This window comes from Acomys russatus, chromosome 14 (assembly GCF_903995435.1).
Source record: "Acomys russatus chromosome 14, mAcoRus1.1, whole genome shotgun sequence".
Classification (NCBI taxonomy): Eukaryota; Metazoa; Chordata; class Mammalia; order Rodentia; family Muridae; genus Acomys; species Acomys russatus.
Genome location: NC_067150.1, coordinates 23,126,635 through 23,143,547, shown reverse-complemented (window position 1 = coordinate 23,143,547; position 16,913 = coordinate 23,126,635). Strand labels below are relative to the sequence as shown.

The 16,913-nt window shown below is 45.3% G+C and overlaps 1 protein-coding gene across 1 annotated transcript in view; it reads left to right on the top strand.

Annotated features, from left to right (window-relative positions):
* LOC127198246 (neurotrimin-like) overlaps nt 1-16,913 on the top strand; it is a 996,997-nt gene that overhangs the window by 553,161 nt on the left and 426,923 nt on the right. The window contains 1 exon segment of the mRNA XM_051156108.1: nt 4,761-4,845. Within this exon segment, the coding sequence (XP_051012065.1) occupies nt 4,761-4,845 (85 nt within the window).

Sequence of the window (16,913 nt, the reverse complement as noted above, 5' to 3'; positions counted from 1 at the left end):
CAGCCCATGGCAAGGCAGCCATGCCCTTACCTTTTCTTCACCCCCTTCTTCTCAGATTGCTCTATTTCTGACCTTTTTTCTCTCCATGCCACTGTCTTCCCCTCTCCATGTTGCCCTGTTGCTTTTCCTGCTGAAATCCTAACACACTGGACTATAGCCCAGATCAGCAGTGATTTTTTTTTTATTGTGATCCTGTATTCACAGAGAAGCAAAAAATAGCATGCATTTTCCCCCCAAAGCCAAGCCCTTCCCTACACCCCTGGAGGCACCTCTTTGTCCAGACTTACACTGCTCTTTCTGATTAAATCTTCCAATATCTATTTGATGTCAGGCTACTCACTAACTGCCCTGCATTTTTTCATCTTGCCTGTACTTCTATTTGAAATCTCCACCAGGAGAGGGGGGCCTTTCGCCTTCATAGAGAACTAGAGCTGGCATTTCTTAAGCTACTGCTCTTCCTCTTGCACGGTGGAACAGCCATAGTCTCTTAGCTCATCCTAGCTTGCTGTAGGTAACATAGACTAAAACAGAACAAAAAAAAAAAACCCAGTGCACTGACTATCCATGGGGACTTCTCCCTGTTCAAATACTACTTCAGTATACACCTGCCAGATCAGGTAGAAGCCGAAGTGAAGCTACTGTACAATCCTATCTGCGTGTGTGTGTGTGTGTGTGTGTGAGAGAGAGAGAGAGAGAGAGAGAGAGAGAGAGAGAGAGAGAGAGAGAGAGAGAGAGAGAAAGAGAGAGATATCTTGAAAGGTATTGTCCTAAAGATATTTTTATAACCTGAAGCAATTACAGCTGTCAGTGCAGAGACAAGCTGTGACAAGTTGATTTATGTGTACAGTATATGTGTATGTGAGAAAGAAGGGAAGAAGGAGAGGGGGTTTGCGGGGGGGGGGGGCGCAGGTGGAGGTGGTACTCGTTAGGAGTCTGCTTTCCAGGAGGCAGAGAGGAAGTTGTTTCTACAAAGAACACAAATAATGAAATTGCTCTGACTGTCATCCCTTTTTCATTAACTCAGATATGCTGGGAAAAATAAAATAAATCCAGCAGTTTTATGAAGCCAGAGACAGGATATAAGATAAGCCACTAAGTGCTGGTTATATTTAGGGATTAGGGGATGGGAAGGCAGTTGACATGTGATTTTGATCTTCATCGCTTTAAAGCACTTCAATAGCAGGTTTGAATAAAGCCAATCTGTCTTGTTAATTGTGTGGGCATCTCTGACCTTTGGCCACTTTCTTGACTTCTGTTTGCGAGTAGAGTTTGGAAACCTGGGCCCACAAAGCAGAGGAGGTGAGTGGTTTCTTTTGTCCTCCTGAGAGCTACCTGAGCTCTGCTGGGCTTTCTGTGGACAGCCCTTGGGATGTTGCTAATCAGCACCCTTCCTCGTGGCCAGAGACAAAGATACTATGCCTGTCTGAGATGAAGTGCATTCAGGCCAGTATAGACTATGCCTCAAGGAGTCTGTGTGGATTATTTTTTTGTCTGGCCATAACAACAAAGCAGAAGCAGGAAAAATGTATTAATAAAGCCTCTTCTATGTTCAATGGTTTTCTAAGTATTTTTCCTGTAGAGTTAATCATGCATGTAGGTCCCTTGGGATAGCCTGTTGGTTGTCATTATCCCCATTTCTAGATGCAAAGCCTAATGCTCATTTGTACCTATCTGGAATTAGATGCAGGAGACTGAATTAGAATTTGTCGCTAAAGGAATCAGCCCCTCCATGCTCAGGCCGGGTCTCGGGGGGGGGGGGGGGGGACGTGACTCCAAAGCATAGAATGAGTTTCTTTTCCTTCCTCATGCCTAGCATGTGTTTCCATGGGTGTGGCATTTTGGAGAGGGGTTGTGATGGGACCACAGGAGGAATAGCTGGTGGATTATTAAGAGTGCGGTGCTGACTTTAAGGAAAGAACTTTAAACTCGACAGCCCGGTTAATCAGCAAAGAGAAGCCCACGCCTGCTGTCTATGCTCATCAAGAACAGCTCAACAAAATGAAAGAGTTTAATTTCTGATTTTTATATATTCCCTTTGGAGAATGAGACAAAATAGGCTTCGGGGGGGGGGGGCGGAGGGGGAAGCCAGTTTTTGCCATAAGTCAATAGCTAGCTTTGGTTTTTTTTGTTTTTTTTGTTTTTTTTTGGTTTGTTTGTTTTGTTTTTTTGGCACTGTATGTCAAAAGGTTTTTTGGGATCAGAAATAGTGAATGAGTTCCCTGAGACTTTAATATCAGAAAAAGTCACCAGAGGACACAACAGGGAATTGGCCGAGTAATGAATTGATGTCAAGCATTTTGACACCTCCAGTGTAAAGTTGCTCAATACTTCATGACCCAGAAGTGTCTGGGCATCTCTAAAAATGGAAAAGCAAGCTTGTTTATCTTCCTTTGTGGTCCTTGAGTTTTGCTAACATATCCCAAAGTTGACCCCTTCCCTCCTCTGCAATGTGGTAGGGTGAAGGAGAGGTGCACTTGTACATCCTTACATGCTGTCTGCATGGGACTGGCTGGTGTTACTCAACAGTGTCAGAAGCCCGGCAGTACCAGCACCCCTGTGGTTAATAATGGTTTTGTAATGATGCCTTGGTGTCTGGTGTTAGAAGCCTTTGGGGAAGAGCTCCCCCACCCCACCCCACCCCATCCTGGCCACTGTTATTTCATAATTTGCTTTTAAAATAATATTCCAGTTGTATTCAGTAGAAAGTCTAGGGGGGCAAACAAGACCATTTTGTCCTCTCTTCCATCCCCAGGAACAACTTAAGTCAGCATTGGGAGCTCAGGACTGGATGTCCCTGAGAAGGGAGCTTATTGGTGTAACCCTCACAGTTCCTACCGACCTACCCTTTTCCCTGCACAGGGACTAGGCAAGGTCCATCAGAGCTTGAGTGAAGGGAGAAAACATGATGTAGGCACAGAAGAAGGAGCAACACACAGAGAGAAGTCACAGGACCTGAGGCATAACCTGCCTTTTTTTTGCCTTAAAGATTTAAAGAAAGCCACGCCTCTCGGAGATGAAATCAGGTATGCCAGAGTATGAACCCAGAACCCTGAGAATCTTCCTTATAAACCAGGCTGTGGCACATATTGGCTCATACTTGTGTACCTATTACCCAGCTAGCATACTCAGTGTCTGGGGAGGAAAAAAAAAAAAAAAAAAAAAAAAAAAAAAAAAAAAAAAAAAAAAAAAAAAGAAAGAAAGAAAGAAAGAAAGAAAGAAAGAAAAACCGCGCTGTTGAACTTGACCAACATTTTAATGGGGTTTTGCTCATTTCATCCACCAAGATGCTTCTGGAATTTCCGCTTTTTTTCTTCTTTTTTTAACATGGAAGATCTCTATTTGGAATGATTGTGTTGAGTCTATGTGGTTTTAAGAGGGTGGGTGGAGTGCAGAGGGTGGTGTAGCATTGAATAAAAATGAGACTATTTAAAGCATCCTCCTAACATTGTAAATGTACTCTAAATGCTGATAGAATTAATTTGACCGTTTTAAAGGTGCGTATATGCATGCTGCAGGCTGTTTTCTTCCTATTTAGTTTGTGACCCTTATTAAGATGTCTAGGGCTTATTACGATCTCACAGTAACTTTGTCTTAACTGCTAAGAGCTTGCTCTTCAAGTCCGGAAATGGTTAAACCGGTGGCCAGAGGTGGTGCACCGCCCTGCCCCGGCTCGGCGCGGCGGGGGTTAAGGTGGGCGCCCGCGCCCCGCACCCGCCGGGATGAGCACTCAGTCCGTGCCGCCCGTCAGCTGGATAGCTTGGAGTAGGCACCGAGAGAAAGTGGCGGTCAGGGATGGAGCTGCTGCCATGACAACCCCGGCGGTCGGGGCCCGCGCGCGTCGGGGCTGCTCCCGGGAGGAAGGCGGCGCGGAGGCCGGGGGCGGCCGCTGAGCTTGGCGTCCGTGGCTCCGGTGCCGACTGCGCTTCGCCTTCTGCAGGGAGCCAGAGAGCGGGCAAGGGACCGCGGCGGTCCGCCCCTGCCGCGCTGCTCTGGGCTTTCTGGTGCTGCGCTGCAGAGGCAGCCCAAGCTGCGGCGCGAATCTAGGCTCTGAGGAAGTTGACCCAGGCTCTGCGGCAGGATTCTTGAGTCGGGATTGCAGGAAGCCGGCTTAGCAGTCGCCTTCTCGTACCATCGGTGCTGCCTCTTGCGTGCTCCACTTTCCATCTGCTATTGTTCTAGATTGTTTCTGGCGACGAGCTCTGAAACTTAAGAAAGTGCTGGATTTCCCCTCGTTCGACTGAGGAATCGCAGACCACATCTGGGTAACTGGATGCAACCCAGCCACAGCCCCGTTGGATGCCAAAGTGCTTACTCCTGTCCAAAGTGCCATGCCTGAACTGCTACAGGGAAGAGGCAGCTCCTGAGACCGTCACCTGTACGCCTGCCTTGCGCTTCTCCTTTTTGGCCACCTTCCTGGCCACAGGCAGCACGGAGAAAGTCCGCCTCGGATGTGTGTGAAAACTGGTTCTTGGAGGCTGGCGAGCTGAGGCTGGATTTAGGGGAGGAATATTAGACTTGGAGGAGTCTGCGCGCTTCTCTCCTCCCAGTGCATCTCGCGGTCGCCGCTAGTTCATCGCTGGGTCCCCGCGCTCTCTCCCTACCCCACCCACTTCCTGTGTTCGCCCGGGGGGCGTGTGCGTGCCGCTACTGGAGTTCTGGGAAGTTGTGGCTGTCGAGAATGGGGGTCTGTGGGTACCTGTTCCTGCCCTGGAAGTGCCTCGTGGTCGTGTCTCTCAGGCTGCTGTTCCTTGTACCCACAGGAGTGCCGGTGCGCAGCGGAGATGCTACCTTTCCCAAAGCTATGGACAACGTGACGGTCAGGCAGGGGGAGAGCGCCACCCTCAGGTAGGGAACTGCCATTCTACAAAGTGATTTGTTTGGGCTGGGGCAAAAGGGCAGGGGTGCGGGTGTGTGCGCTGGAGCAAGCCAGGGATAGTGGGGAGGTTGCTAATTCTCTGTGCTGTACAATTCCTCGATGCGCTGGCTGTTCTACCAAGGAATGTGGCAATCATAGGCCAGTGCTAGGGGAGACTCGTGTTTCCCAAAGCTGGCTTCTTTGACTTAGGGGTTTGTTAAGGGTGAGGGATGGCTGTCTTATTTTGAGGGCAGTGGTCCTGGTACTGTCAGTTCCTGAGCCTGCCAGCTATAATGACCTGGGACTGGCCTGAGACTGGCCATGGTTGATCTCCTCTCTGAAGTGAATGAGTCCCAAAGCAGGGATCTGGCTTGATGTGGATGCCCTGGCTCTACCCGTGCCACTGGGAGTTGCCTCCAGGGGCTGGACTCTGCAAAACCTCTTTTCCTGAGTCTGGTTTTTACCAAGGTTTTTCTGGGTTGTCTGGATTCCATGAGATGGTGGACAGAGGTAGATGTGTTCCTCTATCGGAACGTGGTTTTTTGGACACTGGTACCATGGACTCTGATTTGTCTGTGGAAAATGCCATTTATACGAGTGGACTATGTTCTGTTTGTTATGTCCACCCAAGCAACATATGCAAAACTTGGCACCCAACAAACCCCATGCTTTAGTGTTGTGCTGGGTCAGGAATGATTTCTGGGGTTGAGGGTTGCAAGATCTGGGGAGGAGAAGGGGGAGGAGAGGAGGGGAAGGAGAATCTTGGCTACATTTTGTGTTAAGTGGGGCAAGACTGTCTCCCTTGTTATATTCCTATTGAAGCACTAACTCCAATTCCAGTGTGGATACAGCCGTACAACTCACAGGAGGACTACACACCAGATGATTGTAATGGGGGGGGGGGGGTAATGTCATTACTGGAATTTTTAAGAAAGCAAGCATCCTCCATCCCTCTCTTTGACTTAATGTGTCCCCTTTAATAAAGTTTACAAAACTGATCAGCTGAATGGACCACAGGAGACAGGACACTATTTCCATCCTCTGACATGAAGATTCGTGGGAAATTAACCTTGGATTTGGTGCCAAGATGTTTTGGTCCCATCAGTGTTCTGAAATCAGAAGGCTTGTGGACTGCATACATGATACCCACAGGACAAACAGTCTTGGGGAGGGAGTGCTGGCAATACAGAGTTGAAATGTGAGGATTTAAAAAAAAAAACCACACACATGTTATTTGAGAAACCATCCAAGGGATGCAAACATCCCAAGATCCTTTGTCTTTGGGGACTTAATTGCCATGGCTCCAATAAACTCCAGGTTAGTCAATGATAGATGGATGAACTCTGTAGGGCCCACTTCAGATTAAGGTAAAACTGTCTAGTTGCCCCTATCTGAAGCGATTGGGTATCTACTTTATGCAGGGACTTCAATGGAGTTGTTAATATGCATTGATTTCAGACTATTTCAATAGAAAAAAACCTAAAATGAACCTCTAGAACAATATAGTCAAGAAAATTTAGTGTTCTCTAGATGGCTTCGCCGGCTTGGCTGCAGGGAGCAGACCTTCAGGGACAAAATAGAGACACTATTTATTATGTTAAATACAGATAGACCCCCCCCCCCCCACACACCACTCAAAAGAGAGGAAAGAAGGTAGCCAATGCCTTAGAGATTTGAAACTATAAATAGACAATTGGCCTTGACAATGACTCTCACATTAGAAGGAAAACAAGGGAAGTAGTGTGGCCAAGGTGTCACCCCAGGAAGGCAGTAGCCCCATAGTTCAGGAGAACCTGGTCTTTCCAGAGCGCAGCTGTGACCAGCAGGTACTAGGGCCTGGCCTTCTTTCTGGCAGTAGGTTATTGTGTATTGGCTGCTCTGCTGTTTTTTTTTTTTTTCCCCTCACCTGAGTCTCTTCCAGATGCCAATGGCAATATGAGGCTATGGCGAGGCTGCTTCTCTGTGCCTTAGGATTGGTCACAAACCAACCTTTCAGAAAAAGCCCACCTAGTCCCCTGCTATGATGTCAGCCACAAAGGGCTTGATGTCTCCGTGACACTCAGGAGGGTGGCCCTCTAAGTAGATGGAAGCCTAAAACCGAGGAATTAGATGAACCGGCATCTGAGTGGTAGCAAACATCCATCATGGCCATGATCTGTGGTCAGGATCGGCACCTGGTGTCACAGGCAAGCTGTGCGTGTGCCACCCACGGGCCTCAGGTGCTTCCTCGTTCTCTGACCGTACTGCGCTCGAGTGTGGGGGACTTCCTTGTTGAGGCTACCCTTTTGGGAGTGGAAGCTCTGAGTTTTAGACACATGCTCAGCCTTTCCTTGTTGGGAGCTGGAAAGCTGCATGGGATTTTAGAATGCGTCCTTTGGTTTATATAAACTTGGCTAAATTTGCATTTTACTTGTTTACAAGTTGCGGCAATCTACTAGTGGTCTGTTCATGGTCCTATGTTTGTTTGTTGTCTTAATTGTGCATGAGATGGGACTGGTTTCCTTCCTTCCTGATCAACAAGTAGAGAAGCCGAAGCCTGCTCACCTATGTACATGGAAGGATACCCAAGCCTCCTTGCAGCAAGATTGCAGTGCCCATCATGACCAGCAGAGGACTTTCTGTTCTAGTTACGCTTTATTCTGCTTTGTTCTCACCAGCATCATCTTTGAGATCTTTTGTAGTCCCTAAGGAGAATAAATGTCTCAGCAACAACTCCTACTTTGATAAAAACTTTAAAAGTTTATTTTATTTTATCCAATCATCTCTAATGATCTTTGCGGAGATGCTGGGAAACAGTGGCATTGGCAAGCTGTACAACGTTGCAGGTGTTTCGCATCTCCCACTTCTTCTGCCCTCCCCTTGACATTCTGAATGTGTAATTTTCTTTTTATGAATGGTGAGATCATATAACTCAGAGTGTGTAACTAAACAGCACATATGATCACGTATTGATGGGCCACTGTGTGAAACTATGAACTAAATGTACATAGTAACAGTTATTCCTCCCTGCTCTCTTCAATTCATTTAATTATCACCCATTTTAGAGACTAAGGAGTCGAGATTCCCAAAAGTAGCGCTTATCGGAACTCATACTAGCAGCAAGTGACAGAGCTAGAGTGCTGCTTCAGAGCGGTTTCACTAGACTTCATATGCTGAGATTTCCCAAGACTTACCAGGGCCCAGTGGCTTCTGTGTGTCCCTACTTCCCCAGTGATGTTTACCGTCTGCCATCCGCTCCTCTTTTGCAGTGTTGTTCAATTGTCTTTCTAAGTGCACTGAGCACATTCTGGGAGAGCAAAGGTCATACCTTTTAATGTCGTGAGCGCCTTGTTTACTATACAGATGAATGAAGACAAAACAAAATGTTCTTCATTCCTTACTGTATTTCTCTGACTTTATTTTATAATTTAACAATGATCAAACAACAAAGATTTATTGCTGCCTGGCTCTTCCGGAAAGGGCAAAAAGCCAGGTTGTGAAGTGTGGAAGGAGGCCCGGACTTGGCTCTCAGACCTGTGTCTACTGACCAAAGCCAGCCTGTGAACTAGATAATCAAAATTAACACATAGGGTTACCATGACAACAGGAAAGGGTCTCAGTAGAGCGCCCCCTGGTGGGGAGGCTTTCAACAGTTAGGACCCAGAGCAAGTAATAGTAAAAAGTAGAGGCAATAGTGAGCAGCTTGAAACTTAAGGGTCAGTGAAACCCAGGTACAGACCTCCATTGAACATCAGGATGTCACTCAGTGACCCAGCCCAGTGAGGCACTTGTGTCAGACATTCCACAAATAAAACAGCTACTAAAAGGTGAATTCTTTCCTGAGTGTGGGGCACATTGGAGGCAGAGTCTCTGCTTTCTGTCTTGTGTGTAGACTTGTAGTGGTGAAACTGTGCTAGGCTTCCTGGAAGAGTTAAAAATAAATAGTCTGAGCCGGTGTGGTGGCTCACACCTTTAATGCCAGTACTTAGGAGGCAGAGGCAGATGGATCGCTGTGAGTTCGAGGCCAGCCTGGTCTACAATGTGAGTCTAGGACAGTCAAGGCTACACAGAGAAACCCTGTCTTGAAAAACCAACTAACTAACTAACTAACTAACTAATTAACTAACTACATAAATAAATAAATAGTCTGAATTAACATACAAGACTAAGTCTAGGTTTTATATGTCAGCCCCATAAAGTAGCACAGAAGATTGTGGGAGAGCTATAGAATCTCCTAGATTTCTGAAACCAGGTTCTTGATGGGTCTCTGTTAATTCCCGGATATACTCTGAGGGCTCCAGAAGGCAGAACTATGTTTTTGGTTTTTTGCTTTAAATCCCAATAGTAAGCACATGACTTGGTCCATGGGCCTTAATTTTGGTAGTCTCTACTAGTAGGAACAAGGCTTTCTAGGTTGCTCCATCCTTGTTTCTTTCCATTTTGGCCCAAGTGCAAGTGAGACACGCCCACTTAGAGCTTTCCTGACACCCAAATCAACTTAGCCTTCCTACCACTTGAACTGGCCTGAACATCAGCTTATGACAATGAATACTTTCTCAGAGTGGGGGCTTTCCTCTGAGCACTCACGTCTGTCTGAAGGCATCCCACTCATTTGTTTGGTTAACTTACTCACCTGGACAGGGAGTTCCTTTGGGAAAGGTAGACCTCTGGCTTATTCAGTGTATTTTCTCCCACCAGTGTCTTTTATATGGGAAATGATTGATATGAACGGGTGAAGAAATGTGTGTCTAAAACCACTCCTTCACCCCTTGCCTGTCTCTCTTTCCCTTGCCATTTTGTTGTCCTTCCTTGCCCTAGGATGTCCTTGGTGCATCGTCACAGTTGACCTGGTCACAAGAGGTGTGGGCGTAGTTCCTGAGAAGGCACTTGTGTGCAGGGTCCAAATAGATGTAATTTGTTGAGCTACTGTCTTCTTGAGCTGTATGCAGATGGGTTGTGTTGGAGTTTATTCCTTGTTTGTTAGCTGTGCTCTGACATGTGCCTCCAGCTCTGGCAGGCCACTTTACCACCCAGTCATCCAGTCTTTGGAGAAATGTTTTCTATGAGGTGCCAGGTGTACCTCAGAGAAAGTAGCCTACATAAGAAGAGGAGGGGGACAGAAAAGCATCACCTTCCCGTCGTCTATTTTTAGAGTCCCCTGGCAGCAGTTGTAACAGGGTGGAACTATTGATTCCTGTTTATGGGTTCCCTCCTTCCAAATAGGAGTGACACAGGAAGCATGCACTGGACTTCTTTCCTTGCTGCCTCTCAGGGTGGCTGACTGTGCTCCCCTCAGGAGGCGGTCAGGCATCCATCCCTGGACTGTGGCTCTGAGGATCATGAGCAGATGGACCCGTGCATGGGGGGCTCCTAAACTATGTTGAGCCTGTTGAGGAGTCAGAAACCAAAACGGGAAACATGAGAACTCAACCAACTGTAGGGCAGAAGGAGTGGGCGTGTGCCAGGCTTTTGCTGGAACCCAAACGTGGGTACAGAGGGCAAACCCAGTTTTTCAATATCTCTTCCTTTCACCAGAAGTGCTCTGTGGACATCATTTCTCTTTCTGATGTCAGGGGCACACACACCTTTTGAAATTTGGAAGGATTACAGAAGCCATGGAGGCCAACCACCTGCCTTTAAGTGTAACGAAGGTGATGGCAATCAGTCTTGCCTCCGGGTGAGGATGGTGAGATCCAGCACCAACTCCAGTCCCAGGCTGTGGGATCAGCAGGGTGTATACCTAAAGGAAGTCGCCTCTGCCCACTAAATACCAAACCATTCTGCCAGACCTGCTAGTGTGCTTCTGCTATAGCTGGCTGACATTTGTCACTGTGTTCTCAGTTCTCCCCTCAGTCTGCTTTCCAAAGCTTATGTTGCTACACTAGAGTTCTAATCCTGTGTGGGACTTAAAGCTAGGATGCGTACTTCTCAGTGGAATCCACAAAGGAGATACAGTTGTTATTCTGATTTTTATAGACTGGGAGACAAAAGTGAAGCTCTCCTCCAGATCACAGGATCAGACAGTGGGCACTGGGTCCTGGGTTTTAGGCGCTTTTTCTTTAGATCAGAGAGTTGAATCATTTTGTCACCCCTTTCTTCTTTCCCAAGTCCCTCTCGCACCTCAGAACCTAGTAAAAACTTGCTTGATCTTCCTTTTGTAACCAAAAGCTCCTTTCTTGATTAGCTTTGGCCACGGGGCCTGGAAAGATGGAGGATTTATGTGGCTTGTGGCATGGATACACAGAGAGCTAGTCTGCCTCTGTGGGACCCTTCTCTGAATCCTGGGCTTGAACTGTTTTATTCAGAGGAAAGCCTTATTATAAGTTTTACCATTAACCTTTGATTCCGATATTAGCAGTCTTGGACGTTTCACAGAGAGGTCACAGTTACTCACGTATCTCCAGGTGTTTTCTCTGAGTGGGACACCACACCGTTCCAAGTAGAAACAATTCTATAAGGATGCCACAAACCTGTGCATCTGTGTGTCAAGTGGTTGAGGTCCAATGGGCAGGGCCTGGGTCTGTCTGCTTCCTTCCCCCCTCCTTTCCTTCCTTCCTTCCCTTCCTCCCTCCCTCCCTTCCTCCTTCCCTCCCTCCTTCGACCCCCTATCTCTTGATTTTGATGTGTGGATCAGGACCATTCATACCTCTCCTGGGGTATCTTGAAGAAGCATAAAACTAATTGACATCAATGTGTATCTGTTCCTTAGGGCTGGGTATTTCACTAAAATCATTTTGTTTCCCAAGGAACAGGAAAGTTGGTGAATTGCCATTGTATGATTGATGACCAGTAAAAATAACAGACAGTGCCGTTAACACTGTATGTGTCTTATGCACATAGATGGCCTAAAAACAGTGTTTTTAGGAGATAAAAAATTTACTGGTTTTAGGATGCATCTTCAGATTGCCTGTGTGAGCAAAGGGAGGAGATGAAACAGAAAATTAACTGAGGACAGCTGGTGGAGACAAAGCCCTCTGACACAGAATTTCAGCTAACTTATATCCCAGCAGCCATGTACTAGGACAGAGTGGTGCACCAGAAGGAAAGTGAACTTGGAGTCAGGAAGCCAAGCAGTCCTGACTCCATCTTCTCAGTGTGACTTTCAGACCAAAAAAAAAAAAATTCTTTTTGCTTGAATAGAACTGTTGTTACCTACTTCATGATGTTGTATTGCCTGAAAATAAAGTAATGCCCACAACTTAATGCATAACTATCTTTTCATATGTATATAAGTATATATGTATATATAAACTTATGTATATGTACATATAGATGCTTATAATATCCACACATTTTCATCCTATTTTCATTATAAACCACTGTAGCTCAAAAATTTATGTCGCTACACTTTGATAGATATACTGTATTCAGTTTGAAATGCTTATAAGAAGAAAAATCTTGCTCTGTCCAAGCATAATCACCTGCAGTTCTGTGTGTGTTATATGTGTGTGTACATATGTATGTGGTGGTGTGTGCATGCCCTCTCCAACACCTTTGCTTTGATCTATGAATCTTCTTAGTTTCCAACCATTTCTTGAGAGATTTTATTTTTGAAAGGCAGTGGGAGGAAAGGTAGTCCTTCATGTTTCCTAATAAGATCGTCGTATAGCAAGTTGTGACAGTTCATGGCTCTGAAGATGAATTTTCTACCAGACAAAGCTGTCTAGAATGTTTCATAAAGTAGGTTATCAGAAATTCATGGGCAGAATCGGGCAGGGTGGACCTCTGTCCTGGGAGGGTTGGTCTCTCTGTGATAATAGAAAGTAGTCAGGCAGTAACGTGGGGTGGCACGCCTCGCAACTTCAGGCATGGCATCGTCAACAGTGTGAGGGGTTCTGTGGCTGGCCTTTGATTCTTCCGTGTCATTGGAAGGCAGACCCAAAGCTTACATTGTGAAAATGGAGACAGAGGCCTGCATTTGGTCATTTTCTTTGGGATGGAGGAAAATCCAGAACAAGACCACCCCTTCTGGTTTTTTTTTAAAGTGATCTTGGACTTCATCAATGGGATAAAGAAAGCCCTTTCTGTTGAAGCCGCTGGGAAATTCGTTTAACTGAGCTATTGTGGACTGAAGTGTCTGTCTTTTATGATCTGTTTGTCAAAAATCATTCATTCACATGGCTGAGTTGTTTGAGTTTGTTTTGGATTGTTTGGCCAATTTTCTGTCTTGTCAGAGTGAAATGTTTTGGCTTAGAAAGCTTTTGGGGTGAGCTTTGTCTTGTAAAATGAACATATGAATTAATCTTAGAACTTGTTGATGGATTTTTAAAAAATAATAGAATTTTTAATGAAAACAGCATCAACCAACAGTCTGATAGAAAATCATAAAACTGAAATCAACCTTCAGACAAAGCTTTGGTGGCCCCATGGAGGCAGAGGAAGATGTGCTTGTATGAAAGTAATTTCTTATCTTTTCTGGATTTTAGACAGACTGTTATGTAATGGATGAATGGAAAAATGCTCTCACACCCAGGAAAATCATCTTTTCATAAATTTACCCATCAGGAGAGATCAATCTAAAACAATTTTAGCCCACTAGAACCTACAGTGAAAGAGGAAACATATGCAAATTATTTTTAATTGAATGCTGTTGTTATTGTACATGGTCGCTAAAAGAAGCAGTACTCTGGGCTGTCAAGAGAATCATACCCCATCTCCCCACCAAAACAAACAAACTAGCAAATGAAATAAATGCTTGAAGTCCTAACTTCATGATCTTATTTGGAAGTAGGATTAAATGCTCTTTATCCAAAATGCTCTGAGGCTTATATTTAAGATTCATGATTTTTAAAAACGTGCTTGTTTTTTTTTTTTTTTTAATTTTTGCAATTGCATGATGAGATGTCTTGAGAATGAGGCCTCACCATCCTGTTCATAGGAATTTATTTCATGTTTATGTCCTGTGTTCATAGCCTGGAGGTAATTGTACAGATTATTTTTAATAATTTTGTAGATGCCACCATTTTAACAGTCTGGAGTTTTCTACTTCTATTTTGTGAATGCACATGGGGTTAGATTTCGGGGGCTTTTAAACTTTTGGATTAAGGGATGCTTAATCTGTAATGAACTAAGATGAAGTTATTTTGTAGTCAAGTGGTCCCCCCGATCCAAGTGGCCCCCAGTGGATTCATGAAATGATAACACAGAGACAGAAGACATACACAGAAAATGTCATGTGATAGAGAAGACGGAGGTTGGGGTGATGTCCTAAGAAGACAGGGAATGCCTCAGAGTTAGCCAGCAACCAGAGGTGGTGGGGAGATAAGGTACAATCTTGCATTTGCGTTTCCAAGAGAATGTAGCTTTATCACTCCCAAGATCGCTGGCTTTTAGCCTCCAGAAGTGTGAGACTATAATGCTTATTGATTGAAATCATTTGGCATGCTTCTCTTATGACAGCCCCACAGCACTGTGAAGAAAGGCTTTTGTTAAGTAATATCAGCCATATATAAACAAATGCAGAAAGGCCGGCTTACACCATGCAGTCTTCCACCATGACATGAACCATAGTGGCCCACAGAGCTGGTGTCAAAGCCCCCATGCTGTGGGGATGACTGTCCCTTCCCAGGAACAGTGCCAGTCCCTCCCATTACAATTGGAGGCTGAGGAGGCCGAAGACAGTTAGAGTGGGCTCCTTCTTTTAAAACACCGCCAGAATGAACTCATTTCTGCTTCCTGTAACATTACGATAAAAGTCTCCCAACCCTGGCTTGTCACCTCCCTCCCAACTTGTCACCTCCAGATTCATACTATGATAGTCTTCTTTGTCTAAAAAACCAGAACTAGCTACATTTCTGTTTCTAATCCCACAAGTCTCTCTGCTCTGTGGGCTTCATGTTCTGCCACATGCAAAATCTCTCACCCCAATATTGTCTTTGTTACTCCTATCTTTTCACCTTTGGGCAGAAACTAGCTATTTTGGATTCATTCCACCTCTTGACCCATGTCAACCAACACTGACTAGTTTTCCTCCTATGTTCTACTTACCATGAGACCTGAAAGGTGAATAGATTCCTCTTTTTTTTTTTTTTTTTAGACAGAGTTTCTCTGTGTAGCCTTGGCTGTCCTAGACTTGCTTTGTAGACCAGGCTGGCTTCGAACTCACAGCGGCCCGCCTGCCTCTGCCTCCCGAGTGCTGGGATTAAAGGTGTGCTCAACCATGCTCAGCCCAGATTCCTCTTCTTGATGTCCCTGTGGCTCTGGATGTTTCTTTCTCGTTTTCCTCAACATCTGTAGTGGTGACAAAACGGATGCAAGCAGGCCACATTGACCACTATGCTTCCTGTTACTGCCAGTCACCCTCCATCCTGACCAAGCCCCTTCCCTCTGAACTACACTGTGCCCCTCTGAACAATCAGAGCCCCCATTCAGATTGTGTGCCTCTCTCATGCTCTTGACCGGCCCCATTGGACTCACCCCCGAACTCTCACTAACTGCTTTTCAGTCAGCCCCAGTCCTAGGAACTGTCAACACCAACTGCTCATTTGCTGTCCATTTAGACAGAAGCTGAGCAGCTCTTTTATTTCTCTTTCTGTCGTATGCTGTGATTAATCCATTTGTAAACTCCGTTTATCTTCATTATTTATTTATTTATTGTAATTTATTCATATTAAAAACGAATTGTTATCTTCTCTCTTGTATCTTTTCATTCCCACTCTTTCTCCCTTTCACCTTATTCCCCTGTCTTAGACCTCTGGTGGGCGGGGTGTGTGTGTGTGTGTGTGTGTGTGTGTGTGTGTGTGTGTGTGTAGGGGCTGCTCCCCCATCATCTGTCCATAGCCTATTAGGTCTCATCAGGATAGCCTGCATCTCCTTCCTCTGTGTGTCTGCTGGGCCTCCTGCCAAGGGGAAGTGATCAAATCTCAGGCACCAAATTCATGTCAGAGGCAGTCATGCTCCCCACACAACCTTGGAGAATGAGCTATCCATTGAGTAGACCTGAGCAGGGAGTCTAGGTTCTCTGTACGCATTGTCCTTGGTTGGTGCAACAGTTTGTGCAGGTCCCTCTTGGTCCAAATCCACCAGCCTTGATGGTCTCCTTGTGGGGCTCTTGAACCCTCTGGTTCCTTCCATTCTCCCATTCTTCCATACCATTCTTTCCCAGAGTCTAGCAGCAAGTCCCCTCATTTGTCCAGATCTCCCACTGGGTGGAGTCTCTCAGACGACATCTATGTTGGGCTAATATCCACTTATAAGTGAGTATATACCATGTGTGTCTTTTTGGGTCTGGGTTACCTCACTCAGGATGATCTTTTCTAGTTCCATTAATTTGCTTGCAAATTTCAAGATTTCCTTGTTTTTAGTAGCTGAGTATTTTTCCATTGTGTAGATGTACCACAGTTTCTTTATCCATTCTTTGGTTGAAGGACATCTAGGTTGTTTCCAGATTCTGGCTATTAGGAATAAAGCTGCTATGAACATAGTTGAGCAAATGTCCTTGTTGTATGGTGGAGCATCTTTTGGATGTGTGCCCAGGAGTGGAACAGCTGGGTCTTACAGTAGCACTATTCTCGATTTTCTGAGAAAGTGCCAGATTGATTTCCAAAGTAGTTGTACAAGTTTGTACTCCCACCAGCAATGGAAGAGTGTTTTCCTTTCTCCACATCCTCGCCAGCATGTGCTGTCACTTGAATTTTTGATCTTAGACATTCTGATGGATGTAAGATGGAATCTCAGAGTCTTTTATTTCGAGGCCAGTCCTGTCTTCAATGAAAGTCCAGGATAACCAAGGCTATTACACGGAGAAACCCTGTCTCAAAAAACAAAACACAAAAACACAAAACACAAAAAATGGAAGAAAGAAAGAAAAAATATTTATCTTCATTTTTAAGAGGTTTCCTCAATCAGACCACCTTTCACTATCTGAATGATGACCTCTAGGCCAAAGCCAACATCCTTGCTCCTAGAGTATCTGCTAACATTGCCTCTAATCTTTGTTTCTGCTCCTGTTTTCTTTTTTAAAGACATCTATTTTTCATTTTCTGTATCTGGGTGTGTGCATTCATGTATGTATGTATACCAGATGCATTCAGTACCTGAGGAAGTCAGAAGAGGTCATTGGATCCTCTGGAGGTAGAGT